The sequence below is a fragment of the Centroberyx gerrardi genome, chromosome 16 (genome assembly GCF_048128805.1).
Source record: "Centroberyx gerrardi isolate f3 chromosome 16, fCenGer3.hap1.cur.20231027, whole genome shotgun sequence".
NCBI classification, from domain to species: domain Eukaryota; kingdom Metazoa; phylum Chordata; class Actinopteri; order Beryciformes; family Berycidae; genus Centroberyx; species Centroberyx gerrardi.
Genome location: NC_136012.1, coordinates 15,242,297 through 15,270,243, shown reverse-complemented (window position 1 = coordinate 15,270,243; position 27,947 = coordinate 15,242,297). Strand labels below are relative to the sequence as shown.

Genomic DNA, 27,947 nt, shown 5'->3' with positions numbered 1-27,947 from the left:
CCTACATCCCTGAACTTACTTACTTCCATTCAGCCAATTTTCATCCTTCTTTCTCGGTCCAGATTTCTTTCTCTGTTTTCTGGCATCCTTCTAGCACCAACAACAGATTTCCAGGACCTGGAGTCACAAACATTGTTATAGACCTATGCACACGGTGTGGCACGACAGTGTTGATTTTGATTGACACCACTGGTGATGTGTGAAAAATATGAATATTTACAGTATTAGTATTAGTCATGGTAAAAATTCCAGTCACATCACATACATACGCTTAAACCACCCTTGATCTATAAACAGACTGAGAATGAGGGGCCTTGATTGGCTGAGAGAATGATTGACAGCTGAACGAGTGGAACCTTTGAATGTGAAACTCAAAGGAAAGATGGGAAGCGTGTTTGTGCAGGTCCCAAGGGGGGAAAAGCCTGGGTTTCACACACGCATACACACACACGCACACATACACACACACACACACACACACACACACACACACACACACATTGTGATCTTGCTCTACTTTGGGCTGTGCTCCACATGAAAGCGCCGATGCTTCCTGCTGTTTGAGACGAGCTGTGTGTTGCGCTGCAAAAGAACATACAGGTCTGTATATATATGTAGACGGACAGGTCTGTGTGGAGACCAGAGCAGGTGAGATTGTATCCATCTAGCTCAGCCTTTGTGAAATCTCTCTCTCTTTTTCTGACTCGCTTTCTCTCTCTCTATCTCTGTGTATCTATCTCTATCTCTCTCTCTTATGCTGTCTCCCTCTTTTCTCTCCTTTTCTGTTTCTCTCTCTGACGTCCTCTTCTTCTTCTTCTTCTTCTTCTGCTTCTTCTTCTCCTTCTTCTTCTACATCCCCAGTGGGAAAAAACGGATGAGTTTCATTCACATCCTCAGATTCACTCAGGTAAAACGCTCCAGCAAAATAACTCTGCCTCTGCCTGTCCCTTTTTTTCATTCAGTTTTCGGTGTGTTGGTGTTAATTTTAATCTTAATCTTTATTCTTTAGTCAAAAAGGCAATTATCTTGATGTGTTATCTAAAACACAGTAATAATGCCAATCCTAAAAGCTAAATTACAACCATATTTCTTTCCGTCAGTCTGCTACTGACTCATCATTCCCTCAAAAATAATGTTTAAGATAGAAAGCGAACCTATCGTCATGTTCTACAAATGGCACTCTGAGGTACAGAAATGTGGAGGCACCGTGCCCTTGACTATCCCCGTGCTGAAAGTAAGTCTTAGCCAATTAACAACGTCTTCCGCTAGGTCTACATGCACACACGCAAACACACATGTGCATGCACTCACACACACACACAAACCTCACAGCTCATGGGACTAAACCTCATTAACTGCTCTGAGACAGACACTCTCTCTTTAATCAATCCTTTTCTAAGACTGCACGCACATGGAGGAGTGGTGACAATACAATGCTAACACATACACACACACATACAGAGAGAGAGAGAGAGAGAGAGAGAGAGAGAGAGGCTCAGATGCATTCACACACCGGTCTCCCAGAGAGAAAAACATGGTCATTTGCCAGGGTGATTCAACTCTAAAACACCCTAATTACATCGACAAAGCCACTTTGTTTTGGTGCTGGATAAAATGTGAATGATTTAGCATATTATTATTATGCCTCTGAAATATTAACCAACCCCGAGGGACTTTATCTGCTCTTTTAAATATATGCAAATTATTTTATTTTGGTTTGGTTTGTTTCCAGTGACTTTTGTGAATTGTGTTTGGATAATTAAATGAGTGCGTGCAGATGTAGAATCGCAGGCAGTGCCTACACGATGATGATCCGCCAGATTAGCATACAAATTAGGAATGTTGCACCTCGACTGCTAATCGACTAACTTTTGTTTTCGCTTCAACCTTGACCTATTTGAAACATCCACCCAGTGTCTGGCCTTGGAGTGGAAATGTAAACACTGTTCCCTGGCTTTTAATTGATAAGACTCATTTGATATTGTCCTTCATTCCAAACACTCCTCGTTTCTCTCGTGTCAGGCTCTTTCAATTATGATGGTCCTCCTATCTCACTTCACGCTTTTATGTACAGCAAGTCTCTCAGCACCGTTGAATTTGCTGCTGCACTTGAGCTCTGCTGCAGCCGGCACCGTGGCTCTGCACTGACTTAGCACTCTTAGCTTTGCCAGACTGGTGGATGGTGAAACAGCACACTTCTGAGTGAACCAGGTACAATTTTCTCAGATCCGAGGTTGAGGGGTTCTTTCGGATGAGGTAGTGGACCTGGAACACTTGATTTGCAGAGAGCCAACATTTCAGCTCTGTCTTACTTCACTGATTGCCTTGTGAATCCCTGATGGGTTCCGCTTCGTACATAATCATTTCCCTAACATGGGATAATTTGATTCTATTACTCTAACAACAGCGCAAACAAATTGCCTGCCTAATTTATTGTGCCAATAATAGCAAAAGCAGATGTGGTAATGGTACTGCGGCTTTCCAACCTCACATTTATACGTATGGATTGAAACCAAACTGGATATAATCGTTAAAATACATTTATGCATACCCAACCTCACGTAGCCAATGTTTACTCGAAACCTTTTCTGTGTCCAAACATGGATAATTATGGTTTGGCACGCTGGTGTGCTTCAGCCTTCGTCAGCGAACCCTAATTTTTGCACCCACACAGCTCCAGGTCTTTTTCCAAAACCTCTGGGTCTTTTTTCACAACTTCCCCTCAGTTTTTCCACAGCTCTCTCTCTGGTTATCTGGGTGATTTCCTGTGAGGAGGGTCAAAGACACAAACAACATCCGTGTATCTCGTCAACCATATTATCTTTACTAATACTGCATCCTACTCCCCAACAGTATCTCACTACCCCTCTCCTGTCCTATCCCCTACACTCTCTACCCCTCCATTCACTGGTGTTCCATATGCCCTCTAAAGCCCTCCACTCTGTCCCATTTCTCCCATTGCCTCGGGTCCTTTTTGACACCTCTGGCATGTTAATGGGCCAATCAGAGACACTGTCCTTGAGAATCTCACTTTGGCTCATTTTCATATTTCCCCCCTCTCAGATTTATAACCTCTGCTGCTTACAGCTCCAGATGTTTTGTTCTGGTTTTTTACTCTCTGTAATTGCTAATTCAATCTGGTTGTAAAGGAGCAGATGCTCTCAGGACTTGAGCGTACCTGTGTGTGCTTGCGTGTGTCTATGTGTGTATGTGTGTTTTCTCCCTCATGCTCAAAGCAACAGGATTTACTGTAACACCTTGAGTCATAAACATAAGCCTTCACAATTAAACCAAACTCATTTCCTTGTGTAGTGGGATAAGGCAACGGCAGTTTTTACTTGCATGGTATTGCACATTGACATCACCTTCCATTATACATTGAATAACTGTCACCCTTAAATCACTGCAGCTGAGGGTTGCTGGTTTAGCGGTACTGACAGTTGGCTTTGGAGCGCCAAACTGTGGTGGGAGCCTCTCTCATCCCCCCTCTCCTTTTTTTTTTTATCATGCTCCATCCCTTTTCTCACCAGGGAAAGTGGCAATCCAGTCCAGCTTAGAGAGAAAAATAAACAGACTGGTTATCCACAGGAATGTGAATGCTACTTTAGTCCCATTAGGAACATCTGTGTGTGTGGTGGGAGATCACAGCGGGTTGCCTGCGCGACTTTGAACATGTGACAAGTGGCCTCATTGTTTTAACATATTCAATACCTACATGCTATGCCAGATATACTCTCTACACATGCACACATGGCTGTGCAGTGTGCACACGCTCATACACCCACACATTTGAACAAGGGCATACACACACATCAGTGCTTACCCAAACATGCACACACATGCCCACGTACACACACACACACACACACACGCTCACAGTGGACCTGTCATGTGTCACGCAGACAGGGGTCAGATACTGTGTGATGTGTGTGGGGGTTATATCGCTTGGGAAAAGGACTAAAGATCTTACCGGGGCTGCAAGAGGGCCAACAATAACAGCCTGAAATATAACAGCAGTGAAAGAACGCTCGCACTGACAAGAGGAGAGCTGGGCCCCAATGAGTGACTCCACAGATCAGAACCTCTTCTGTGGGCACAAAGATGGGCGGGTCCTTTAATTCATAGCTAATGTGCAAAACAAAGAACATTGTTTTCTAATGACATTGTAAAACTGGGAGGAAAAAAAAGAACATGGAGTGTTTCAAGAGATTGGAAGCACATGTTTGTCGAGGAAGAATAATAGCAGAGTTGTAGAAGCGGAGTCTTTTTTGTTCTCCTGGAGACATTCCAAAGTTGAAGATGATGTTCCGACCACATTTGTCATGGGAACTTCAGCCGTGTAAACACACAGCCTCGACCCCCAGTGGTCACAGTGACTGACACACACACACACACACACACTCACTCACACGTGCACATACAGTATGCACAAACACTCATCCCTTTGCAATACTCAGCAGTCTCCCGCAATTACCACTGGAGAAGTCAGAGTGCCCCCTAGTGCCGACTGTGTTGCAATTTGATCCCGCTTAGCTCTAGCTCTCTTACTTTTTCATCTCCTCCAACTCAGAGGTTGTTAGTGACAATTTGGTCTCAGCAGACTTAATCAACAGAAGAAGATCAACAGGAGATGATGATGATGATGAATGCAATGCTGTTGTAAAATATGAAATATCAAGGAAAGGCTGACAACATGCTGCATGTCCAAAGAGAACATTTGGGTCTATAAGATTTTTCTTATAGAGAATACTTTTTTTCTCTGAAAATTCAAAGAGTTCTCTGACAACTAAATTTAATTGCATAGATATTGTGTGGGCATTTATCAGACTTCAACAACCAAGCCTTTGGCCAGAAATTTGAAATTCTATTTAGAAATTCTATTTAGATCTTCTATTTAGACCACATTCTAAATATCAAATCATATGTTACACTGTACGTACATACCTGTATATTTCACACACACTCTCTCTCTCTCACACACACACACACACACAGAACAAATGTACGCACGTACACACGCACGCACACACACATGCATTCTATACATCAGTGTACAGAATTCTGAGCTTTAAGGACACATGGGTTTCAATCAAAGATTTGATTGAATACTCTGCTATCCTCAGCACTCACACACTCACAAATACACACACATTGTTGACAGAGAGTGTCTTGAGCAACATCATTTCCCACTTAGGCCCCTCCCTGAGGACTGTGCCATTCTTAATGCGTGGCAGATAGGTTGATAGCTCTGGTTTCTGTCGAGAAGTGCATGTCAATCAACAGCTCGCGTCAACGTCACCGAGGCAAAGTGTTTCTGAAAGATCTTTTTACTGAGTGCCTTTCTATCCATCCTGCTCCAGCCCACACACACACACACACACATACACACATGCACAAACACACACACACAAACACACACACAGCCATTTCCATCTCAGCAATCACTTCTCCCAGAGTTCTCCTCTTCGGACGTGTAACAGTAATTGAGGTTGCTCCCTCGGGTGCAGTGCATTCTGGGCCGTTAAGTGCTGTTTCTTGTTGTTTTTTCTCAAATGGGTTGTATTTTGGCTATTGTGTTGTTTCTTCCTGCTCTCTTATAGAAGTCCAAGCCGTGGGCCATATTTACACGTATCATTAGAGAATAGAGACCCTGTCAGATGTAGAGCATCTGAGGGCTTATCTTGCCTATTGCAATATCAATCAACATGACAAAGAGTCTTAATACTGTTTGTGTGCTCTTGGACACATGAGAATCACAAAAGTATTTCAAGGTGGATGGATCGACAAGTGCCAGTCTTCTAATTCTCTTGATGGTCTGTTTTTTGTCTCATCAACAAAAATGAATGATGGAATGCCAATAGGGCTTTCATATCTTTGCAGGCTTGCTCATATTAAGCCCACTGTGTCTAGATTTAACATGGCGTTTAGTCAGTCAAGGGTGTTCATTTGCAACACTGACCTCCTTGATCTCACCCTACTCATCACATCACCACTGGCTTGAGTACACCCTGTGACCTTTCTGTGTGTTGATGACGTTGTCCGTCCAGAAGAGGGAGTGATTGATCTGGATTGACACAAACAGCCAGTGCCCTGCCTGGCCTGTCACACAACATCACTGGGTCATTGTAGCATGCCTGAATGCCAAATGAGGAGGGACTGAGAGCACAGGGGGCGGCGACCTGCTGACTACGGTGTGTAGGCTACAATTTTGGGGAGGTTGGAACCCATTTGGAAAGAATTAGAGAGCTCACAAGTTTGGGGATAGTGAAAACCAAGCAGTTTGGAAACCAAATCAAATAATATACAAAATACCTGTTGTAAAAATGTATCAAATTTTATGAATTGTAATTACTTGCATCAACGGAACCTATAGGCCTAAAGCAAATGCATTCATTCATTCAACCTTTATTTAATTCTCAGAGAGCACATTGAGGGTTGGAGCCCTCTTTTTCAACGGTGCTAAGATTACAAATAATTAAAACAAAACTTAAAACACAAGAAAGAAAGCAGATAAGTAATAAGTAAATTAATAGGGAATTAAAAGGAATACAATTATAGCTAAAATCAAGGCCTAAAATGATCCAGATGCCATATAAAAGCAGATCATCCTTGCTGGGCTATGACTATCTTGACCCAAAGACAGATATGAATGCTGTTGTAATTATTTCCCCCCTACCAAGGCCTATGATATTGGTTTTTGATTTTCCCTCCCAGGCTCTCAGGATATTTCTCTTGTTTTTCCAAATCATTATCATTTGGATTTGTCTAATCAAGCAGTTCCCATGCTGGGGTCCATCGACCCCCAGGGGGTCCTTGAAGAGGTTCCGGGGGGGGCCTCAGCAAAATGAGGAATAGTTTAATCTCATTATTATTTCACTTATTAGATGTTAGCATAATGAGATCATGTAAAAGGATGACTGTTTTCATCATAGGTTTCTTTCTCTACACTAGCTCTCCCCACCTAGTTATAATTCTGTACGAAGTCATATCTTACAGCAATATCTGGTCTTAATTAATATCAAAGACAGTGCCTGAACGCTAATTAGAAAACTACAACTCCAATGCTGCTTTACGCATTTATCGATGACGTTTCAAGGACGTTTCCCTTAGTAACCTTTCCTGCCTGGTGGTGCGTTTGCGCCTCCTGTCTTGAAAGAGAGGTGAAGAGTTTACTTTCCAGAGTTCAAGGTTTGGTTTCGGTGTTTGTCTGGACTAAGGGTTTGTCGAGGCTGAAAGCCCCTCTTCACAGAGCCAAGATGCTGAATATGTGGAAGGTCAGGGAATTGGTTGATAAAGCGTGAGTATCTTCAAACTATATTACGTCGATTTCGTGTTGTTTGGGTCTGGAGTTTACCTGTTTGAAAGAGACACGTACCCAAAACTTTGACGTCACGTCACACTACCAACTTAGCTAGCCTGTTTGCTACTAGCTAGTTAGCTGACTTCGAAAAATACTATTTGCTCTGGCTATGATTGTTTCTTCTTTGTGAACATTATTTCGCCAGTTAGGTCTATTTATGTGGGATAACTGTAACACTGTCATGAGATCATTAAGCTTTTTGTTCATTTGTTTTCTCCGACTGTTAGCTCACTTAGCTAACAAGCTAATTAGCTAGCTTGCTGGCTAAGTACCTAGCTGACTAAACTAGCCAGCTAAGCTAGTTTGACAGCTCCGGGTCAGAATAATCAGCATGGAATGTCTTACACTTTCAGGCACACAACGCTCAAAGCTAAACGATACGTGGCTACTACAATCTGTCTTGAAATATTTAGAGACAACGTAAATACTTATAGAGACACCCTCTAGTTAGTACGATTGTTATGACACTTGTAGCTACAGGTACATGTCCATGGTGGTTTAACTTTACAACAGTAGGCTGGATTATGGTCTGCTGCTCTCACTAGCAAATTTTTATGATGCATTTCTTCCTCCTTAGTTTGTTTGTCAACTGTAGTCAGCCAACACAGGCTAAAGCTCATAGTGTACAAATGTGTTAATATGTCAATACTTGTTAACAATTAACATACAAAGCAAGGCCTATTTTTCTAGCCATTTACTATTTACTATACGGGAGTGCTGGAGCATCAATAAACGTGTTAAGTCAGGCTACACCATATGATAATGAAATAAGACATTGGTGTTATATCACTACCAGAAGTTAAAGTTGACTGTCAGTTCATTGTGATGGATAACAGCAAGGCATAAAGAGGCAATGGATAAAGCCACAACAGAGCACATATTAACCGCAATGGCCAATGATCCTGTAATGTCATGTGTAACTTGTTGATGGATGTCGACCTGCTAAGTACAAGGAATGATTTAAGTTCATTGAGACACATCAGTTACTGTTCACTTTTTAACCAGGTATTGATTGAACTGAAGTAGAGTGACAACCAGGCAATGGTCAGGCTAAATGTAAAGGTATTGACAAACAGGTATTGAATGTGCAGTGTGTACAGCTGCTTTCAATTGCTTAGTGTAATGGCAAACAATGTCAGTCAAAGTCTAACCCTAACCCAGCAGCAGTTCATTGGCTAAAATTATAACCCTGCTCTAATGCCACACCTTGAGGATTGTGTTTCTTTTGTCGTGTTGTGGGCTCCAGTTTATTTGTCACTGCTGAGTAGACATGAGAGAGGTGTACAGTGCTGCAGGGCTGTGGTAATGCTATTGCACAATAACTCTTCACTTCAAAAGTTTAACGGCTGATTTGGCAGGCTCAGGCAACAGCAGGTTCTCAAGTCTCTCCAAGAATGCATTCCTCCTAAATGCACTTGTCTCCCCTGGAGTCTGACCTCTCTGAACATGGGTTACTGTAGAGGGGGAGAGGGACAGACCAAAGGAGAGAAATGGGGAAGAAGTTAAGGCTATGAAGGGAGTTTCCATGTTCATTTTCCTCCAGGTTCTTTGAACTCTGTGGACTCATGAAAGAAGCTGTGTCTTGAGAGAAAGATAAATGATCACTTTTTGTATTGACACAAATGAAACTTCCAAAATAATTTTGGAAGTGACACCGACCTATGAATCATTCAACTGCTGTAATTGATCATTTCCTGTTGTATGATTGAACTGAACAATTGCAATTGCAAAGGCAAGACAGGGTAGCAAAAGTTTTATACTGCATTGACATGGTATGGATTTGAATGAAAGGGATGTTTACGTTAAATTACGAATATTTAGAAGACAGTCAGTGACTGTCGGTGAAGGAAATGAGTTACAGATAGAGCACTACAGCAGTCGAACGGAAACCTGTGTGATAATGTGTCACAACACACAGTCACTGTGAGAGAGTATCACAGCTTCCGTTTTATCTGGCTGATATCTAGGACAGGGCCACTACTGTGAGGAGATAACATGAATAGGTAGTTGCGTCACATCACCGTATCCTCTTGCGTTGTGCTATCATTCATGCAAACATTGTACAGTGTCCCTAGACATGGACAGAGAGGGCTGAGGCATACACAAAATGTAGGCTAGACTCAGAGCAGTCACATCTAGTTAGAAACACATATATAAAGTGGCTGCTCAAAGCCTGGCCTATATGAAACTTGGACTAAAATATTTTAAAGTTACCCATGGTCCAGCTCTGAACCTCGTTTTAATAAACAGTGCAGTAGCAATTGGCTAACGGTAGTTTTCAAACCATTTTATAGACCTTGGCTAAATGCTACAAAATATAATATGTTGTCAGTGTGGGAGCCATACCCTACTGCCTGCAATAGTAATATAGCCCGTCTCGAGAACCACAGAAAGGGTGTGTCTCAGTTTAGCTGCCCATCAATGCTGCTCTTTGAGGCCCTGTGCTGCTGCTGATGTGGCAGTAGTGAGGAGGGAATGAGGGGGTGCCGGGTCCAAACCTTTGCCTCCCCATGTTTTGGCTGAAGCTCTGTAAAAAGCTAATAGTCACAAAAATTGATACACAGGTATACATACATAGGCCATGAAACAAATATGGCTATATGCTACATATACACTCAAGGCAATGCATTTCAAGTGGTTACACTGACTGTTCCTCTGGCAGCGATGAATGGATGAATCAACTGAATCGCTGCCTGAGGAAGAGTAAACACTCAAGCGTTAAATGTGTATGTATAGCCATATTTTCCTGTCGATGGCCTATGTACACTTTTTTCCCGATTGGCCTATGTACGCTTTGCCTGAATAAATTGTATTATTTTTGCATCAGAAATGATTTTTTTTTTCTAGTATTTTACTTCTCAACACCCTTCACGGTGTAGCTACCGCTGTAGACTGGACACAAGTTTTCTCTCCTTCACTTAAGGCTGGTTGGCTTGATGGTGACACTAGTGTGTGTCAGGACATAGGCCTACTAACTGAACCTACAACATGTTTTTGTATTCTAATCTGGACAAATATCAGCTAATGCTTGGTTTGCTTTGGTTTGTTGTGTAATCATCATGATTCTGAGTATTTTCACAGGCCACAAAACTTGCCAGCCTTGTTGAGTGCGTTGCATATTTGTAGCTGTTCTTCTGGTTGTTTTTTCCCACAGAGCCTAATGGGATAGAGAAGCCCAATTGTTTAGAAAACTAAACAAAACTTGTAGTTAATTTTTATCTATACAATAAATGGACTAGCCGATTCCTTCCCACTTTCCTTTGTTCTTTTCTAGTTCGACAGTTTGTTGAAATAGTCGACAGTGATAGTAGGCTGTGTTGCCTACTGGTCTAGGGTGAGTCTGTGTGGGCCTATATGTGGCTACTCAGTGACCTTGCTTTTAGTTTAGTTTGCCCACAGGCCGCACGTCCCTACTCCACCCACATTCATCAGTGCAATTTTAGGCCTTAACTATTTGTGTGTCTCTGGGATGCACACACAGATTTGCATTTGTTTGTTTTGTCCCTTTTTTCTGTTTTTTTGTTTTTGTTTTTGCCTGTAAGGTTACATGCCCAGCCACACACACTGAGTCCCATTGTCCTTTAGCCGCTCGGTGCAGGTGTATAGCTGGGCGTGGCTGTAATGAGAGTGCCTTTGATCCATGATCCTCCATGTTGTTACTCTCAATGGACGCCACATATTTTGAACAGAAATGCCAAATTTCATGTAGGATACTTAATGTTGCCATGATTTCATGTAGGCATGATTTGTGAACTGATGTTTTTTTTTTTATCCTCCCATATAGAACCAATGTGGTGATGAACTACTCTGAGGTGGAGTCTAAAGTGAGGGAGGCCACCAACGACGACCCCTGGGGACCCTCGGGACAGCTGATGGCTGAAATTTCTAGGTAAGGACAACACTCACCATTCCTCCCTGACTTATACACAATGTTGTATAGCATGTCCTGCTGAAAAGTGCCAAGGCTATTTGTAAATGGAATTGAACGGTAGAAAGGTTATGTCAATTTTGACAAGGTTATGAAACGACAAAGGACTTCACTTTTTTGTGCCTTCTCTGTGTCTGTCTCTCTGTTTTCCAGAGCCACCTTCATGTATGAGCAGTTCCCAGAGGTGATGAACATGCTGTGGGCTCGCATGCTGAGGGACAACAAGAAGAACTGGAGGAGAGTCTACAAGGTCTGCTGCAGCACCATTAGTGCATCCCATAAGCACAACACACTTAGGCATTGCACAAGGTTTGTAGGCCTCAGCGCTGTTTGCTGTAACTGCTGTTGTGTCTTTTCTACTCTCAGTCCCTGCTGCTGCTGGCCCACCTGATCAGGAACGGATCAGAGAGGGTCGTCACCAGTACCAGAGAGCATCTCTACGACCTGAGATCCTTAGAGAGCTACCACTTTGTAGGTAAGTTCTCATTCTGGTCTTTCTTCTATATGCCTTTTCCATACCATCTTTCCTGCTGTGTTCTTGGAGGAATAGTACATACTAGGCAAACACACACACCACTCATCATCACTCATCATTTTATTAGTTTGCTTGTTCAATTTTGGCTTTAATTAGATGGGGATCCCTTTACACCTCAGCGTTGTGGTGTGTTTTCAATGACACACTTTAATTAAAACAAAAGCTTCGGTGTGAGCTACAATGAATGGATGCAGGCCCTAAGCACTGCTTAGACCACAAACCCTTAAACCACACGCTCTGCCCCAAAACTGCTTTCACTCCTCTCAACCACATGTGTATTCAAGGTGTGTTTATAAACACGGACATGTAGGCCTAACTTTCCTGTAGGCAGATGTTTTAGAATTATATTTACTGTCTATGTGTGTGATTTGAATACACTCAAAATTTACTATCGCTTGGTCAGTTTCAGATAGGTCTCTTCTTTGAAACTCACTAAATATTGCTGACTCATTGATTATCTCACTCTCTTCGTTTCTCTCTCTTTCTCTCCATTTCTGTCCCTAGATGAGAATGGGAAGGACCAAGGAGTGAATGTGCGTCAGAAGGTGAAGGAGATGGTGGAGTTTGTCCAAGATGATGACAGGTTGAGGGAGGAGAGGAAGAAGGCAAAGAAGAACAAAGACAAATATATTGGCGTCTCCTCTGACAGTATGGGAGGATACAGAAGTTACTGTAAGTCCTCACTGCATCCCATTTGTCCCTTGCTGTTTGTTTTCAGTTTGAGCAATTAATGAGATTAACATTTAATTGTGCAAAAACATTTTTCTTTCCCTCGCCATTTTTTTCGCTTTCAATCCATCCCCTCCTTTTCTGCTCCTTCTCTCTCTCTCTCTCTCCTCCTTTGCTCCCTCCCTCCAGCGGGGGACAGGTATGACTCCAGTGAAAACCGGGGGAAGTGGGACGACGACTGGGACAGGAGCAAAGGGCCGTTCCCCTTCAGCGAGAAGCTGGGAGAGATCAGCGACAAGATCGGCAGTACCATCGACGACACCATCAGCAAGTTCAGGAAGAAGGACAGAGACGACTCACCAGACCGATTCAGGTAGGAGGAGGAGTAATCTTGTTCTAGTTGAAGGTGGTGACATATTACAGACTTAACAGTCAGAAAGAGAGAGAAAAAGAACAGAGACAGTCTCGGGTGCTTAGATAAAACCGGGGCTTCTCCCAAGGGAAGTTTGGATCCCGCTGCTTTTGTGTTCCTTGAAAGATATGTTGGGGAAAATCTTTCCTATGTTCTCTCACCCGACCAGCCTAGTACCTGACCCGTTATTGTCTCCACAGTGACAATGAGGAGGAGCGGGGTCGGCCGTCTCGCAATGGCCAGCCAGGGAGAGAGTTCAAAGATGAAGAGGAGACCGTCACCACTAAGAGCGTTCAGATAGTCCAGGCGACAGAGACGACAGCAACACGGAAGAGAGGCGGGGTGCCGTCCAAAAAAGTAGACTTGGGGGCCGCAGCCAACTACACAGGAGACAACAGTCCAGACACCACCCCCAAACAGGTAGTGTGTGTGTTTCTCTGTGTACATGCATGCGTATGGGTGTAGGTATGTGTATGCATTGTCTCCTGACCTTTCTCTCTGTTCTCTGCTTCAGCCCCAGTCAGCAGCCCCTCAGGCCTCCAGTAGCGGCCTGGCTGACCTACTGATGGTGGACACAGGACCCAGCCAGCCTGCTAAAACAGGTACAATGCAGCCAACTTCATATAGCTCATTGCTGCCTGTTTACCCCTATAGCATGTTTTGAAGATGCCACGCAGTCAACATTGGGCTGATTCTAGCTTCAGGTTTTGGGGACAGCAAGGGGGAGGGAGTTGATATATAGGAGCTAAGTGCACCAGATGTTTTTGGAGCAGTCCCTGGTGAATGGAGGGGGCGGGAGCACTGAGCAGATGTTTGGTCTCCTCCACCCATCCACTACCACCCCTCCCCTCCCTCCTTCACTCCTGACACTGAAGGAATGCTAACTATGGTAGAATGACACCTGGAACTCGCTTGTCTAAATGACGTGTTTATGTCTCTTTCTCAATGCAGACCTGATCAGTGGATTTGCTGACTTCTCCTCGCCTGCTGCTTCTGTTGGCCTCTCCTCAGGACCTGGTTGGTTCCAAGACTTTTGTTTTTGTTTGTTTGTTTTATTTGTTAGTGTGTGCATGTGTGTGCTATGCTGTTGCAGCCATACTGCTAGAATATTCAGAGGGATGCTGGGAGGGAGCCCTGGCCATATGGAGCCTGCTACCTGCTCTGCATAACAAGAACAGACACACATCAACTCCTGTTATGGATGACAAGGAGACAGGGACAGAGGAAGAAGTTGGTGGGGGTGGAAGAAGCCGAGATGGAGAGAGAGAGAACAAGAAGGGCAGATTCAATGAAAATTTAAAACATTGCACCGGTGGTCACTGAAAATGCCCTGGATAAAGCTAGGTTATGGTCATCAATGAAGGGTAGAAAATTCATTTAGAATTGCTATCAAAAAACTCTTTACATATTTATATAACATTTTTGTATTGTGTACCTTTTTTGGGGGAATTTTGACAGGCAGGTTGCTATACACCCTAGCTTGAATAATGGTAGCTTGACTTTGTCAGTACCTTCCAATTATTTGCACAGTTCATTTATTTATTTACAGATCATAGTACAAACCTCACTGCTCATCTGAATGGATGACAAATACATGAACCATGTAATGAATCTGTTTTTTTTTTCTCTTTCTTGTTGCCAGCTCCAGCCTCTAGCGGCAATGGAGACTTTGGAGAATGGAATGCCTTCCCTGGAGGTCAGATGCCAACATCTGCTCAGTCTGGTGACACTGGCGGAAATGACCTTTTTGGAGCCATGACAGTCAGTCCTGCCCCTGCCCCTGCCGCAGCCTTGGCTCCAGTCGCTGGACCTCCCTCAGCGGACCTGTTTGACTTGATGGGGCCGACTCAGTCCCTCACCACCTCCCAGAGCCTCAACTTTAGCATGAGCAGCACACAGAGCATGAGCGCCACAGTCCTTCCCCAGTCCAGGTCACAGGTATGCATGATTGCACTGACACACACACACACACTTTTGAATAATTTATTCATATCCACATCGTTATAAGAATCATGAAGAGGACATACAGTAAACGATACAGATGCAACCAGAACATTTGCAGGAAATCACATATGCTTTACGCCAATGTGATTGCAATGTTCATGGATGTAAATGGTATTGCCTTCTTCAGATATTGTGAATGCCAACTATAGCAAGAGAACAAAATCTTGCCAACTGTTGAGCTCTTTGTTTTTTTTAGTCCTCCTGTTATTTGTATTCCTCCAACCACACGCCTGTTGACTTGGCCTTGGTAACCAAATATGAGCACTGATATTCTGGCATGTAAACACTCACACACCACGCACACTTCCCACTTCATGCATAATGCAGTAAATGCCAAGCTCATGACATAAATACTGCTCCCAGCATAAAAACTCTCCTTTACTCAACATTGATACTGCTCGTTGGCCACATTAGCCAGTATGCATGTGCGATGGAGACGTACCGAGTGTGATTGGGAGACGTGGGGACAATCATGGCAGAGGGTTAACATGCAGCCTCACCAGATGCTCGTCTCCCCCAGAGACCACCCACTAACCACCCACTCCTCCTGTTACTGGCATACAGAATGAGAAGAATCAGGTTTGAGTCAGAAAAACATTAAAAACCCAACAAAAGCCATGGTATGTAGACAGTATTTCTATGTTAAAAGGTTGTTGACCTACTTAAAAAAAATGCATTCTTTGTTTCACTGAGGAGACGACACCCACCACTCCCTCTTTGATTCTAGTTACTTTAGATGGCGTGCTTTAATGAGTTCAGAAAGAGACAGTAGCACAGTCTACTAACAGTCTCAGTGTTAAGTGGGTCAGGATAAAGGGTTAGGGCCTTGAATTATTACAAGAACTTGTATCTTTTCGTTGTATATTTCAGTGTTGTCTGGAAATCAGAGGATTAGGTCCCTGCCTTATCACTGGAACTTTTATGTATCTTTTCACTGTATATTTCTGTGCTTTTGACACAGATTAGTGTTCTTCCTAACATCGTATCTGTATTTGTGTGTCTCTCTTTCTTTGCCAGCCCATCCAGAGCATGGGGGGTCCTCTACAACCTCAGCTTGTGCAGCAGGGAGTGGCTTCTCAGGGTGCTGGAGCCAAAGCTGCCCTCCCTTCTACCTGGTCAGACCCCTCAGTCAACATTAGCCTGGACTTCCTGGGCCCAGGCATGCATCCCCCGAAGCCCAGCCAGCCCAGCCTCAACACACTCCAGCAAGGTGAGAGGAATAACAGGTTTGGGATAAGTGGCTGAAACTGTTGCCAGGTTTGCCCTCGCCTTCAAAGCACTGTGTCACTCAAATGTGTTATATAAAATCTGGAGCTTTTATTCACTGAGTTTGTTCTGTTATTTCCAGGAAACCAGGCACCTGCCAACATGCTCTCCCAGGGATTTGCCAGTATGAACCTCGGACCCACACCAGCCAGACCGCCTGTAAATCCTATGATGCACCCTGGTGCTGGCATGGGTATAGGCATGGGCATGGGGATGGGGATGGGCATGGCCCCCAGCCAGGGCATGATGGGGATGGGCATGAACATGGGGATGCCACAGGCAGGTATGACCATGGGGATGCCTGGTGCTATGGGGATGGGAATGGGGATGAGCCCTGCCATGGTCCAACAGCCCAAACAGGATGCCTTCGCTGACTTCGGCAACTTTGGGAAGTGATGAAGCAGGAGAGCTAGGATTTCTGGAAGAGTGGTGTCAGTCTCTCTCTTTCTCTCCGTCCGTCGGTGAAGGATTGTTATGAGCTGCAAACAAAGAGTACTTGAATAATGTCAAATATCATAATACCAACACCTTGCAATCTCCTTGTTGTTTTTAAAAGTAATGCTGTGTGGAGATATGGATCTAAATGAATGTGTGTTTTGTGTTGTGTTGGAACCAATGATCGGTCTGGACTGGGGTGGTGGTCAGACAGACACACTGTTTATCGTGTGCCTTGTTGGTTAGCTTTTGGTCAGTGAGAGAAAAGAAAGTGATGGGCATCTGCCACCATGAGAATGTCAGGGGGATTTTGCTTTATAACCTCAATCAAATGAAATCACCAGAATAGCAAAAAAAAAAAATCTATAGCTACGTAATTCTTTTGAGACATGTTCTCAGTAATTTTACTGGATATGATATGAGTTTGGTTAACCTGATCAGCCATCTTAACTTTCTAATGTATCTTTAAGAATGTCAAGTTACCTCTTATTTGTCCTTGCTCTTCCCTTGACCTGTAAATAGAATTCTGGAGCCCATACAATAAGTTATGAAGTACTTGGATGAGAGGCAATGATGACGTGAAGAATTGTTTCATACGGACTAAATCTGATGTGAATTAAGACCTTTTACAAGGTAAATTGCCAGTGTCTTTGATACCTTCTCTATGTACATAAGTGTCGACATACTCCAAATGTGGCCTGTCAGTACAGTTAAAGTAATGAATGAGTGTTTGAATTGAAAGCTGTTGATTTGAGGAGTTGCTCCATCAGCAGACCATCCTTTGTGGCCTTTCTTATGGGTATATATATATTTTTTAAAAGATGAAGATAAGTATAATCAGTTTGCATCCAAATGAGATAATCAGTAGGTAGAAAAAGCCTCATACAAGGGGTTGTGGGTTCTTTATTACAGCACAGAGTGCCTGGAAGTTCTTTGCCTTTTCTCTTCAATTAACCTCTTTAAAGGAGACAATATGACTGTGCAGTGTTGAGGACAGCTACCGTACTGTGTATGAACTTCTGTGTTCATACTTATGCCTCAAGCCAGGTGTAGCTTCTAAGTCCAGATATTGGATACGATTGTAGCTCATTATTTTATTCATTTTTTTGTTTTGTTTCCCCCATGCACATTTTGATTGTCACCATCCTATTCAGGCCAGTGATATCTTCAATACTACAAAAACACCTATAATGATCCCATATTGATCTCAACTTAATCCAGCACCTGAAGTGTTGATGCAGACTGTATGGAGATTGTGCATCACGCATCTATCTGTTGTCTGTTAAAAGAAATGTTCACTGGTGCATCTCAGTAAATGCTGCCTTCTCACCTTCCATCTCCACTAATGTTACATATTAAAAACAAAGCAGTCTTGCAAACACTGTTGCTACCTTTACTCTGCATTCGTCATTCCAAGTCTTCTACTTTTTACAACTCATCAGTTACAGAAGATTATGTGAGAGGGAGCACTTCTGACAATTGAGGTGCAGTTTGTGTACACGCAATATGCTGTTGTGGTAGTCAGATGAGGACGTGTTGTGAGGAGGGCACGGGCTCGCACATACTGAACAATCCCACCCAGCTCCGCACCGACTGGTTCGTCCGACTGTTTTCCTAATCGATCTCTGAGACGCACGGAGACAAAACAACACTCTTCAAGGGTCCAAGTGCCTGCCGGTGTTTGCCTTCTGACCCCTCCCTTCTGATGAGTGATTGATAATAAGTGAATCTGAACTGAGTGATATTTCTGGTATGTCAACGATGAGATAAATAATTCACCGACCAGAGGAAAAGGCAGTGGATTCCGCAGCCCCAAGAGGATTGAAGTTGTGCTCTCCTACTCTCCCAAGGGCTCATGAGGCTGAGCACACCAACACATAGTAGCCTTGTCTCGGAGTCCGAGGCATTACCTGTTTAAAAAAATGACCAAAATCTATTTACTCTGTTTTTCTAAAATATATTATCACTAGAGGTTGTTTTATGCATTTTTTTTTCTACTTCAAATTGTTTTTGAGATCTCTCAGATGGGATCGTTACTGAAAACACTAGTTTATGCAAATGTAAAAAGAATCATGGAAAATCCTTTGAGAAAATAAAATTTTGCATTTATCCCCATTTTGATTTGATTTACACATCAAGATCCTTTATCTACAACATTAAACAGTTGATTGAAATTTGTTAATGGTGTGTGTTATTTGGTGCGCTGTGTCATTAGCCTCCCTCGAAAGAGCTTCAAGCAGCAAATGTGAAGCCATTTCACTTGACTTGGAAATTACATTTAGTTGGAGTGGGGTTGTTAACTTTGTTTTTTTTTTTGGCGCAAGAGAGAAAGAGGCCTTCTGTAAACATGCATGTCTGCAGTTTATCTATGTTCATAAGGGAGAGAGATAACAGGACAAAAGTAGACAGCATAACTTCTCACAGTACATGCAAATTAGCTGACATGAGGACTCTTCTCGGCACTAAATCCATGGCCTGCCATCTGCCAATTGCATCACAGTGTACACAGTGTAAGACAAGGGGCTGTGGATGAGATTATGATGAAGACATTATGGGAATGGTGCAGATTGTAATAGCAAGGAGTTACCTGATGAGATGGCTGGCATGCTGTGTGCAGCATCAGGACCGCAAGAGAGAGGCAACGGCTGAGTCCTATTTTAACAGCTGTAGTGGTTGAACTCCTTTCCCGTTATTTTCAGCTTTTCCTTGACATTATTATTCCATGAATGATGAAAAGCAAACAGTGGTGTTGTGGTATTTCAGCAGGTGTGTATGCTGTGACCATGCCATCCATGTCTCAATGTTAATTCAGCTGATAAGTAGCCTAAATTTACTGTTTTGCCTGTAGACTGAATACCCATGTATACACTCAACTACTCTATTGCTTACAAGAGAAGGACCATTGTCAAAATGTATCCTTTATCTCTGATCACCGGTGTACCGCCCTTCTCATATTCTACCAAGGTTTGTCAGAACAAACTGGTGTGACAAACACGAGACAAAAACACAGCCAGTGTTGAACACTTGACCCCATTTTCACTCTCTGGAGAGGAAGACTTGTTAACTGGAGAAATGGGTTAGACTGATATGCTCTGACATTATATATAAACAGTATGTTGGGACAGGACTGTTGAATGCTACTGATAGATTTTGTCCTATTTATGGCATCGAATTAGATGAAAAGGAAGGTCAGTTAGACTATGAAGTTTTGCTTGTTGGACCCTAGGGTCTACTGATGAATTTAAGAAAAAATACAAACAATAAAAAAACCAAACTCTGTGGTGCAGCCCCAGAAACATTATAGAAATATGCAATCATTCTGTGCCACTCATCATCCAAAAGTAACCTCTGCCATTTAAACAGAAAAAAAGCAGCATCTTTACAACTTCCATGAGATGCAGTAAATTGTGCTTTTATGGGTAATGTTCCCATTAAAGAGTAAAGGCAATCTGAGACGTCAAGACAAATGACAGCTTCTGAGTGCCATCTGCAATCTCTAGCTTCACAAACTCAATTATTCATAATGCATTTATGAAGTCCGCTGAGACTGCGCTGTCATTCCTGTTCAAACTAACGGGAAAAGCAACATAAAGGGACAAGCTCTTTGAGATGACAATGGCCTCACAGATGGCATCTAATGTGTTTATACTGCCACCTGCTGGGTAATAACCATATCACAGTGATGGTTAAAATTATGGCATAAAAGAGTACCAAAATTAATTTCCTTTATTAGGAGTTGACAGACAAAAGACAAGAAGAAAACTCGACAAGAAATGACGTGCAATAGTACTGAGAAGCTTTTATTGCTCAATTTCAAGATAGTTTCTCTGGTCGGCAGAGAAAAGCCTCCATATCAATATGATATATAACAGTCATCCTTAATTCACTGATTCTTCTGAATCTACTGACTCTAGTGGTTCATCTACAGCCTTGCACCGCTGTTATTACAGAGCTTCGGTATACTGTTCAATTAACTGATTGTGTCTGCAGCAGGTCTCCGTTTAAAATGAGACTTTTTATCTCCAGAGAGCATGCTGGGTAAACATCAAAAGGAATAAAACTCATAGTGGCTGCAGGTTAACCAGGATAACATTCTCACCCCGTATGAACAGCTGGTTGATGTGGCGTGTGTGGACCTTGCCGTACGCCTGGGAGCCTTTCTTCTGACCGGTCTCTGGCCCCGAGGCTTTCGGTGGGGCTTCATGTTTATCCCGTTTGACTGTGACAGTGTCTCTCGACAGTCTGTGCTCTGTCCTGCTATCCCCTCTCCTGCCGTCTCCATCCTTGCTAGCCGGGCCAGGGTGAGGGGACCGGCTTGTCTCAGTCAGTTTTGGGGTTGCAGGCTCAGGGCCGCTAGTTTTTCCCTTGGCTTTGTGCTTTGCTTGCTTGTCACCTTCTGGGTTCTCCTGGAGTTTCAGCTTCTCAAAGAGCTGTGGGGGGGATTTTAGTTATGTGAATATTTTGTGGCCAAAAATGATAACTGAGTGGGACGAAATTTCATCCCAGCTAAGTATGAGACCAAACTAATACTGGGTTACCCACCCGTGAAATGGTGAGGGCTTTCTCATGGTAGAAAGCCTCACCAAGGAGAGGCTCTCTGTACGTCTCATCGACATCCACCATTGCCTGATGAGGAGAAATGAAAAGGAATTGGTGAGAGGACGACAAACGCAATTTTTCGGCCTCAGCATATGGAGGTTGTCAACTGAGAATATAATGGGAAGACCATGAACGGAGAGCTTACCATGTTCCAGAACTTGTCGAAGGCCACAACGAAGCCGGAGCACACTCCCCTTAGTCCCTTGAAGGTCCTGATGTGAACTTTGACCCTTATCCTCTCCTCAACACAGCGGTGCAGCTCACCCAAGGGACTTCCTTTGCATACTGAACACACATGACAAAACAGGGTATAACTGTAACATGTTGGATCATGCATTCATATCTGAAACACAGCAAGGTTTTTGCCAAAGACAAAGCATACAAGAAAGTATTGGATGATAACGTGTTACTCAGTAATGGGTTACAGTAATATAATATGCTGCTTTTGGAACCACTATTTCAACTGAAGTAATACTATCACAGTTACAAATCAAAAAATAGGTTTTTACTTTTATCACCCCGTTTAAATATCAGATTGATGATAAACACAACGTCCCACAACTATCCACCGATTTGTTTTCCTCAAAACTAGTCGTCGTCCTCTCAACTAGCTATCTTTGATGTGGAATATCATAAAGTTTACTTTTTCTGGGGAAAATACTGGTATTGTTTGAAGCTAAAAGACGTCACGAACACTGGACATAATCGCCATTTTGTCACCCTGGTCATTAACCTAAATCGTTATTTTGAAAGGTAAGAGGACCAACTGCCAGTTTTGGATGTAACGGAAAAGTAATAGGAGTAGTAACGAATTACTGCTCACGTGGGGTGACAACTAAAGGAATGATATAACTGTTGAAATGAATAACGAGTGATAAACTGTTATTATTGTTGAGTGGTGAGCCCAATACTGGTTATTAAAACATACGGGACATCCTTGTCAGGACATTTTTAGGGGCCCTTTGCCTCCTGCGCCGCTGTGTGCCGCTGCTCTCCCCCTCTTCTGGTACGGGGTTGCGCACCATGAGCTTCTTCAGCCTTTCGATGCGCTCCGGGTCCGCCACCCCTTTCATCGCTTTCTGTTTCTTTTTCTCCACATTCTCTGGTTTGGCTCTGCCTCGGCCGCCCCTCTGAAAGCTCTCGTACTCTGCGACGTTGTTGAAGCACTTGATGTTGGGAAAGGGTAGAGGCACAGCCGGGGAGTACAAGGCCACGAGTGGGTCGAAGCTGTCAGAGCAGACGTCTAATTTATCACCAACGTTGTCTCCCGTTTCACGACTTGTGTCCGGTGCATGCTCCGGTACAGATGGGGTAGTTGAACTTGTTGCCGGTACTGTGTCTTTGCTGTCAGAGCCAGCGCGACTAGGATTTACGCTTCTTCTTTCCCTCTCCTCCATGTTTGAAACAACCGCAGCAGAGGAGCCCAGGGTGAAGCAATGGATCCTGGGAAAGTTAACGTCGTTTGCAGTTCAGGTGGCCGCTGAGAAAGAAAGAGCTCTCACTCTGCACATATTTTCAGGTACCATAAACGTCATCGTGAATCGCCGCGGGAAAAAAATTTAGACAAGAGTCGTTGGCGTTATTGGAAAAGTAGTGAGACATGATCTTTTTGCACACATCTCCCAGTAAACCATTTAGAGTACACTTACACAATATCCTAACGTACTGTTAACATCCAGTGCTATAATGTTCTTTTCAGGTCTACGGCACTATAGTAACGGGGCTGTGATTAGCATAATATTAGCTCTGCTCTGCTTATGCCATTTACTGACCGACAAACTGGGACAGGTTTATTCGAAGTCATTCTAGTCAATCTCCGAATAAACGATCTTTGGTTGCAGTCTCCAAATTTACCACGGGGAGGCGCAAGAGCACAACTGAATGAGCTGCATGAGCTGATGTTTGGATTGGTTTTAAGAATCTGTGATTACGCTAATAGATTTGTCCCGTGCAGTACAAGGCTAAATTGATGTATAACGGGCAGTATATGAAAATAGGCAATTGAAAACATTTTAGCCAGTAGGCTATACTTAATTGTTTATATTTTGACACTTGTGTTCCGGTGTCCGGAACTTCTGTTCTCGGTGTTTGCAGTACCACTACGTCGGAATTCATTGGTGGACTGTATACAAACCAACGTGTGTGAGCTGATAGTGAATAGATGAAAATGTCATGCAATGTATGGGATGGGATACATGCAAATAACAATTGAAACAACATAAAATATTGGCATTTGTGCTACTAACGAAATACAACCGCACGAAGTAAGAGATAACAGCCAAAACTCATTTGCTAGACCAAAGAGAAACATGACAACCAAGTGTCAGTAATAACGGTGATTAGCTAGCTAGTTAGTAGTAGACGTTGAAGTAGAGATGGAAATCTAATGTTAACTAATTCAGAGTCAGTCCATTCATAATCAGTTGCCTCTGTTTTCAAGTTGTCAAGGTTATGATATCTTGCTGGAAATCTACTCAATTCCTGCGTTTCTTGTCGATTATGTTTACAATGAACTACAAAATATGTAGCCAGTGAATCAATTATGAATCTGATAAGGTCTATAAATATCGTTAAGTGTCAAAGGGATAACAATTAGCCATCGTGTATTGTTTACATTTCCCAGGAGCCCCCTCATGCTGATTCAGAAGACCTGCAGATTCCGTGGAGGCATCAAGTCCTGTTTTCTCTCACCCCTGGTCCGTCTATTTACCAGCTCCAGGAGCATGGCCAAGAGCAAGTTTGAGTATGTGCGCAACTTTGAAACAGACGACACTTGTCTACGAAACTGCTACATCGTTGTGCGACTGGATGGGCGCAACTTTCACAAGTGAGTTTCATATTCAAGCTAGATCTGTCAGCTCTATGACAGATTCCCTGCCAAACAGATTGGAGCCTCTGGATGAGAGACACTGTTATAAGTAAGGAGCTTGATATGTCATTAAAACTGAACTGTTGTTTCAGGTTTGCAGAGCAGCACGCATTCACAAAGCCCAATGACAACAGGGCTTTGGGCCTGATGACACGGAGCGCTCGTTCTGTCATGGAGGAACTGGAGGATATCGTCATCGCTTATGGGCAAAGTGACGAGTTCAGTTTTGTTTTCAAGAGGACCTCCAACTGGTTCAAGAGGAGAGCCAGGTACTGGGAATGTGCGAAACTGAGAATAAATTCATTTTCCATACATAGTTTTTGCACCCTGCTTTATGACTTCTGTCTCCTTACTGTCTCTGTTTCAGTAAGCTCATGACCCATGTGGCCTCCCAGTTCTCCTCCTCATATGTGTTTTACTGGAAGGAGTTTTTTGGGGAGCAGCCCCTCCTGTACCCCCCAGGCTTTGACGGACGGGTGGTCCTGTATCCTAGCAACCGCAACCTGAAGGACTACATGAGCTGGAGGCAAGCGGATTGTAAGCGCACGCTGCCACTCTGTTGTACAAACTGCACAGTCAACTCCTAGATGATTTTGTTCATTAGGCTGACTAGAAAAAAAGAAATAAAACTGTACTGATGTTTTGGTCTCCTTCAGGTCATGTAAATAACTTGTACAACACCGTGTTCTGGACGTTAGTACAGAAGGGAGGACTCACCACAGTCCAGGCAGAAGACCGCTTAAAGGTGAGAGCTGAATTAACAACTAATTGCTGTGTGTGTGTGTGTGTGTGTGTGTGTGTCAGTGTGTAACTGCATGTGCATGCATGTGTGTATGTATAACTACAGCCCCATACATGTACTCTACATACATGCATATGTGTACTTTACACAGACACTATATGCATGTTAAAGGGGAATACCACTAAATTTATTTTTTAAGAATTTTATTCTTATTATAAATTATTATAAATATTTTTTTTAATTATTTAATTTCCATGGCTATAGACAGTTCAGTCATCACCTGTGAAAATGAGCAATTCTAAACCAAAATCTATAGAAATCTTTGTGTGTATTTTGACACTCACCAAGTTAATAATTTTCACTTTATTCTCATTGGAAATGGATACATCTCCTTATCACAGATAAGGTTGCAGGACAAGTTGTTTCCTCTCATTTCCAGGTATGGGAGACAAAATGAAATGTTCGTAAGTACAGACTGAACTGTACAGGGGCACAGAGGTCATATATCATACACATTGAGTGACATCATCCTATAAAACATCAGGTCTATCACCGTACGCGGAGACTGTGCCAGTGACTCAAGCAAGTCGTCTCTGGAAATCCTCTCATTCTCTACTGAGCTGGAAGGGAAAGTCGGTGGATGTGATGACAGCTGACAAGTTTGTCGCAGTGGAAATGTTCTCTCTGGCTGAACTTTCGGGCAACATGAGTCATCAGCAGCCCATCGAACCTCTGCGCTTCCTAGTCTCCCGACCACTTTGAAACAGTTCAGTGAAAAAACAAATGCACGCCATGTACTGTCTGACCAAAGCGGACAAAGAGAAGCTGATTTTGGCTTTCCTTATAGTTCTATGGCATCCGTGGATTTCCTTATAATTCTAATTCAAACTATGGAAAGCCTACAGAAACAAACTAAAGAGCTATTCTCAACTGACAAAATTAATCTAATACAAAATCAACAATAGAAACATATGGATGGAGTGGAGATGTTTATTTTGTTGCTAACTCATAACTGCATGAAACCACTTCAAAGTCATCATTGGAAACACTCAGACCACCCACAAGGGTTTGGAGATGGTCACCAAGTCACTTTTAGCAACTCGTGCTCTGTTTTTTGCCCAGTGAGGCATCTCATATAAATTGATTGTGGATTATTTCCATGCATAAGCCTGATTATGATATGTATCCCTCCAGGGAACATTAGCTGCAGACAAAAATGAGATCCTGTTCACCGAGTTCGACATCAACTACAACAATGAACCTCTGGTCCATAGGAAAGGCACCACTCTCATCTGGGAAAAGGTGAGCTCTCCAAAGTGGTTTGGTTTAATTCCACCCTCGGATACTCTTACACCGTTAGATATAATCAGTCTGTGATGTTCAGTGCACTCCAGGAGTTATTTTGTGATGAAGTGTAATTTACTTTTATGGTGTACCCACTTTCCCTCAGCCTGCCTTGTCTGCTACTTCAGTTAGTGATTTCCTACATTTCCAAAAATGCCTTTTGACAACTCCCAGAGAACGTGCCTGAACTTCAGTGTACAATTTGTGCAAGTGGAGAGAGCAATAGTGATAGCAATAGCACAGCAAGAGAGTGAGAGTTACTCATGTCTTGTGGCTGCATTTTGGCTGACACCAAAACCTGACATTTGCTGTTGATGTTTTAGATAGCTGAATTTTTTTCTGCTATTAAACTCCATTGTAGCTGCACTGAAAATATCTTTATGTGACATCATGTTGTCTACGTTTGCTTAGTTTTTGACAGGATGAAAAAAATACACCACAAAACAACAGAATGGGTCCATATATGCGAGTTACATCGCTTATAGCTGCTTTTTTAACAGTGTTGAAGTGATTTAGGGTGGATTCTTCCTTTAAGTTATATATCGCTGTACTCATCTTGCTCTCCTTGTTCCCAGCGAGATGAAACTGTGACTAAACGTGTGAAGCTTCCAAAGGAAGAAGAGGAGAAAGAGGTGCATGTGACGCGCAGCAGGAGGAAGGTGCACGCCCATCACGGTGACATTATAGGAGACCAGTTCTGGGAGGAACACCCAGACGTCCTAGAGGATGACGACTGCTAACCGCTGCTCTGCTGGTGTGGGAGAGCAGCCCAGATCTGAAACTGGACAGATTGGCTGAAGTGGATCCATGCAAGCAGTGACTCTAATTGGACAGAAAAAGCTTGATATAGACGGATGACTGTGTGAAATGTTACCCATGAAACCTATTACCCTCATGAATCCCACTGTGTCAGAGCGTTGTCTAAGATTGAAGCCTTGTATTATATTGCTGATTGACTTTTTACAAGAGCTTTCTCACAGCTGGAACATTCCTTCACTTTCATCCGTTCATTTATTAAACTGTTTTATCGTAACATTCCCTTAAAATAGCTCTCTTTCACATCACTTAAATTGCATGATGCAGTTAATCTTGTTTAAAGGGTAGCAGACTGTTTTTGGTGCTCTCTCTGTGGTGGCAGTGGGTATCAAAGACATGCACACCGGTTTGAGTTGGCGCTGGTAGCGAGCGGCATGCCAGTTATCTGCCCGGGTCGTGGTGTCACACTGACAGACATCTGCCCATCCCTCTCTAGCTCACGCTGTGTGCATCTGGCACTGCTCTGCACCTCTGAAAATATATCATCATTTGATATCATGAATGGCATTTAGAATATATGCTACTACCCTTACTTGAACTCTCAAAACTGTTTAACACGATCCCTCTTGGACCAGTGCTTCTTGCGCTGAGGGGTTTTCATCTGTGTGTGGGTGTTTTGAATGTCAAATGTCCTCATTTCAGTAGAGTTCCTAGTGTTTGAATATTAATGATTTGGGGGGAATATCTGCTCAGGATTCAGCGTTACTGCCAGTTTCTGGTAGGAAAGAGTATGTGTGTGCAGTAGCATTAAGTGGAGTAACGTAGAAGTCAATACCTTGCCAGTAAAGATTGGCCTTGTCATGCCGCCAGGATGCCATTTAGAGGATGTGAATGGATTCATCTGCCTGCACCATCACCAGCGCTAAGAATACCTCACACACCCTGCTACACTCTATCCATCTGACATGTGGCCTGTGGCATATTTATCACACTTATAAATGACCGGCTCAGTATGAATGGCTGCTGGA

At 43.1% G+C, this 27,947-nt stretch overlaps 3 protein-coding genes across 5 annotated transcripts; 2 read left to right on the top strand and 1 right to left on the bottom strand.

Moving 5' to 3' along the window:
* The first annotated feature begins 7,159 nt into the window (after nt 1-7,159).
* clint1a (clathrin interactor 1a) lies at nt 7,160-18,763 on the top strand. The gene is made up of 12 exons (XM_071903465.2): nt 7,160-7,297; nt 11,145-11,249; nt 11,442-11,538; nt 11,655-11,763; nt 12,328-12,495; nt 12,682-12,865; nt 13,105-13,324; nt 13,419-13,506; nt 13,856-13,921; nt 14,547-14,842; nt 15,926-16,118; nt 16,257-18,763. The coding sequence occupies exons 1-12, from the start codon at nt 7,257-7,259 to the stop codon at nt 16,568-16,570; spliced, it is 1,881 nt and encodes a 626-aa protein (XP_071759566.2). The 5' UTR covers nt 7,160-7,256; the 3' UTR covers nt 16,571-18,763.
* Nucleotides 18,764-20,446: 1,683 nt separating this feature from the next.
* Nucleotides 20,447-22,620, bottom strand: lsm11 (LSM11, U7 small nuclear RNA associated). The gene is made up of 4 exons (XM_071903181.2): nt 22,137-22,620; nt 21,354-21,493; nt 21,152-21,235; nt 20,447-21,039 (listed from the first exon to the last, which is right to left on the bottom strand). The coding sequence occupies exons 1-4, from the start codon at nt 22,603-22,605 to the stop codon at nt 20,671-20,673; spliced, it is 1,062 nt and encodes a 353-aa protein (XP_071759282.2). The 5' UTR covers nt 22,606-22,620; the 3' UTR covers nt 20,447-20,670.
* A 751-nt stretch (nt 22,621-23,371) lies between these two features.
* thg1l (tRNA-histidine guanylyltransferase 1-like) lies at nt 23,372-27,197 on the top strand. Of its 3 annotated transcripts, none has more exons than XM_071903533.2 (7): nt 23,372-23,530; nt 23,832-24,035; nt 24,170-24,346; nt 24,445-24,614; nt 24,734-24,822; nt 26,014-26,121; nt 26,739-27,197. In XM_071903533.2, exons 2-7 carry the CDS (start codon nt 23,842-23,844, stop codon nt 26,901-26,903), a joined length of 903 nt encoding a protein of 300 aa, XP_071759634.1. In that variant the 5' UTR covers nt 23,372-23,530; nt 23,832-23,841; the 3' UTR covers nt 26,904-27,197. The 3 variants fall into 3 exon arrangements, with proteins under 3 accessions (XP_071759634.1, XP_071759627.1, XP_071759644.1); XM_071903526.2 differs by having other exon boundaries at nt 23,372-23,611; XM_071903543.2 differs by having other exon boundaries at nt 23,382-23,472.
* Nucleotides 27,198-27,947: the final 750 nt, after the last annotated feature.

What these genes read in the sequence shown, in the direction of transcription:
- lsm11 (XM_071903181.2), bottom strand. Translation starts at nt 22,605, where the DNA reads ATGGAGGAGAGGGAAAGAAGAAGCGTAAATCCTAGTCGCGCTGGCTCT. An exon ending in TGTCCTGACAAGGATGTCCC is followed by an intron (nt 21,494 to 22,136) that starts GTATGTTTTAAT and finishes ATGTGTGTTCAG; the next exon opens with TATGCAAAGGAAGTCCCTTG. An exon ending in TCGACAAGTTCTGGAACATG is followed by an intron (nt 21,236 to 21,353) that starts GTAAGCTCTCCG and finishes TCTCCTCATCAG; the next exon opens with GCAATGGTGGATGTCGATGA.
- thg1l (XM_071903526.2), top strand. An exon ending in GAGCTGGAGGCAAGCGGATT is followed by an intron (nt 24,615 to 24,733) that starts GTAAGCGCACGC and finishes GGTCTCCTTCAG; the next exon opens with GTCATGTAAATAACTTGTAC. An exon ending in CCACTCTCATCTGGGAAAAG is followed by an intron (nt 26,122 to 26,738) that starts GTGAGCTCTCCA and finishes CCTTGTTCCCAG; the next exon opens with CGAGATGAAACTGTGACTAA.
- clint1a (XM_071903465.2), top strand. Translation starts at nt 7,257, where the DNA reads ATGCTGAATATGTGGAAGGTCAGGGAATTGGTTGATAAAGC. An exon ending in CTGATGGCTGAAATTTCTAG is followed by an intron (nt 11,250 to 11,441) that starts GTAAGGACAACA and finishes TCTGTTTTCCAG; the next exon opens with AGCCACCTTCATGTATGAGC. An exon ending in CCTCAACACACTCCAGCAAG is followed by an intron (nt 16,119 to 16,256) that starts GTGAGAGGAATA and finishes TGTTATTTCCAG; the next exon opens with GAAACCAGGCACCTGCCAAC.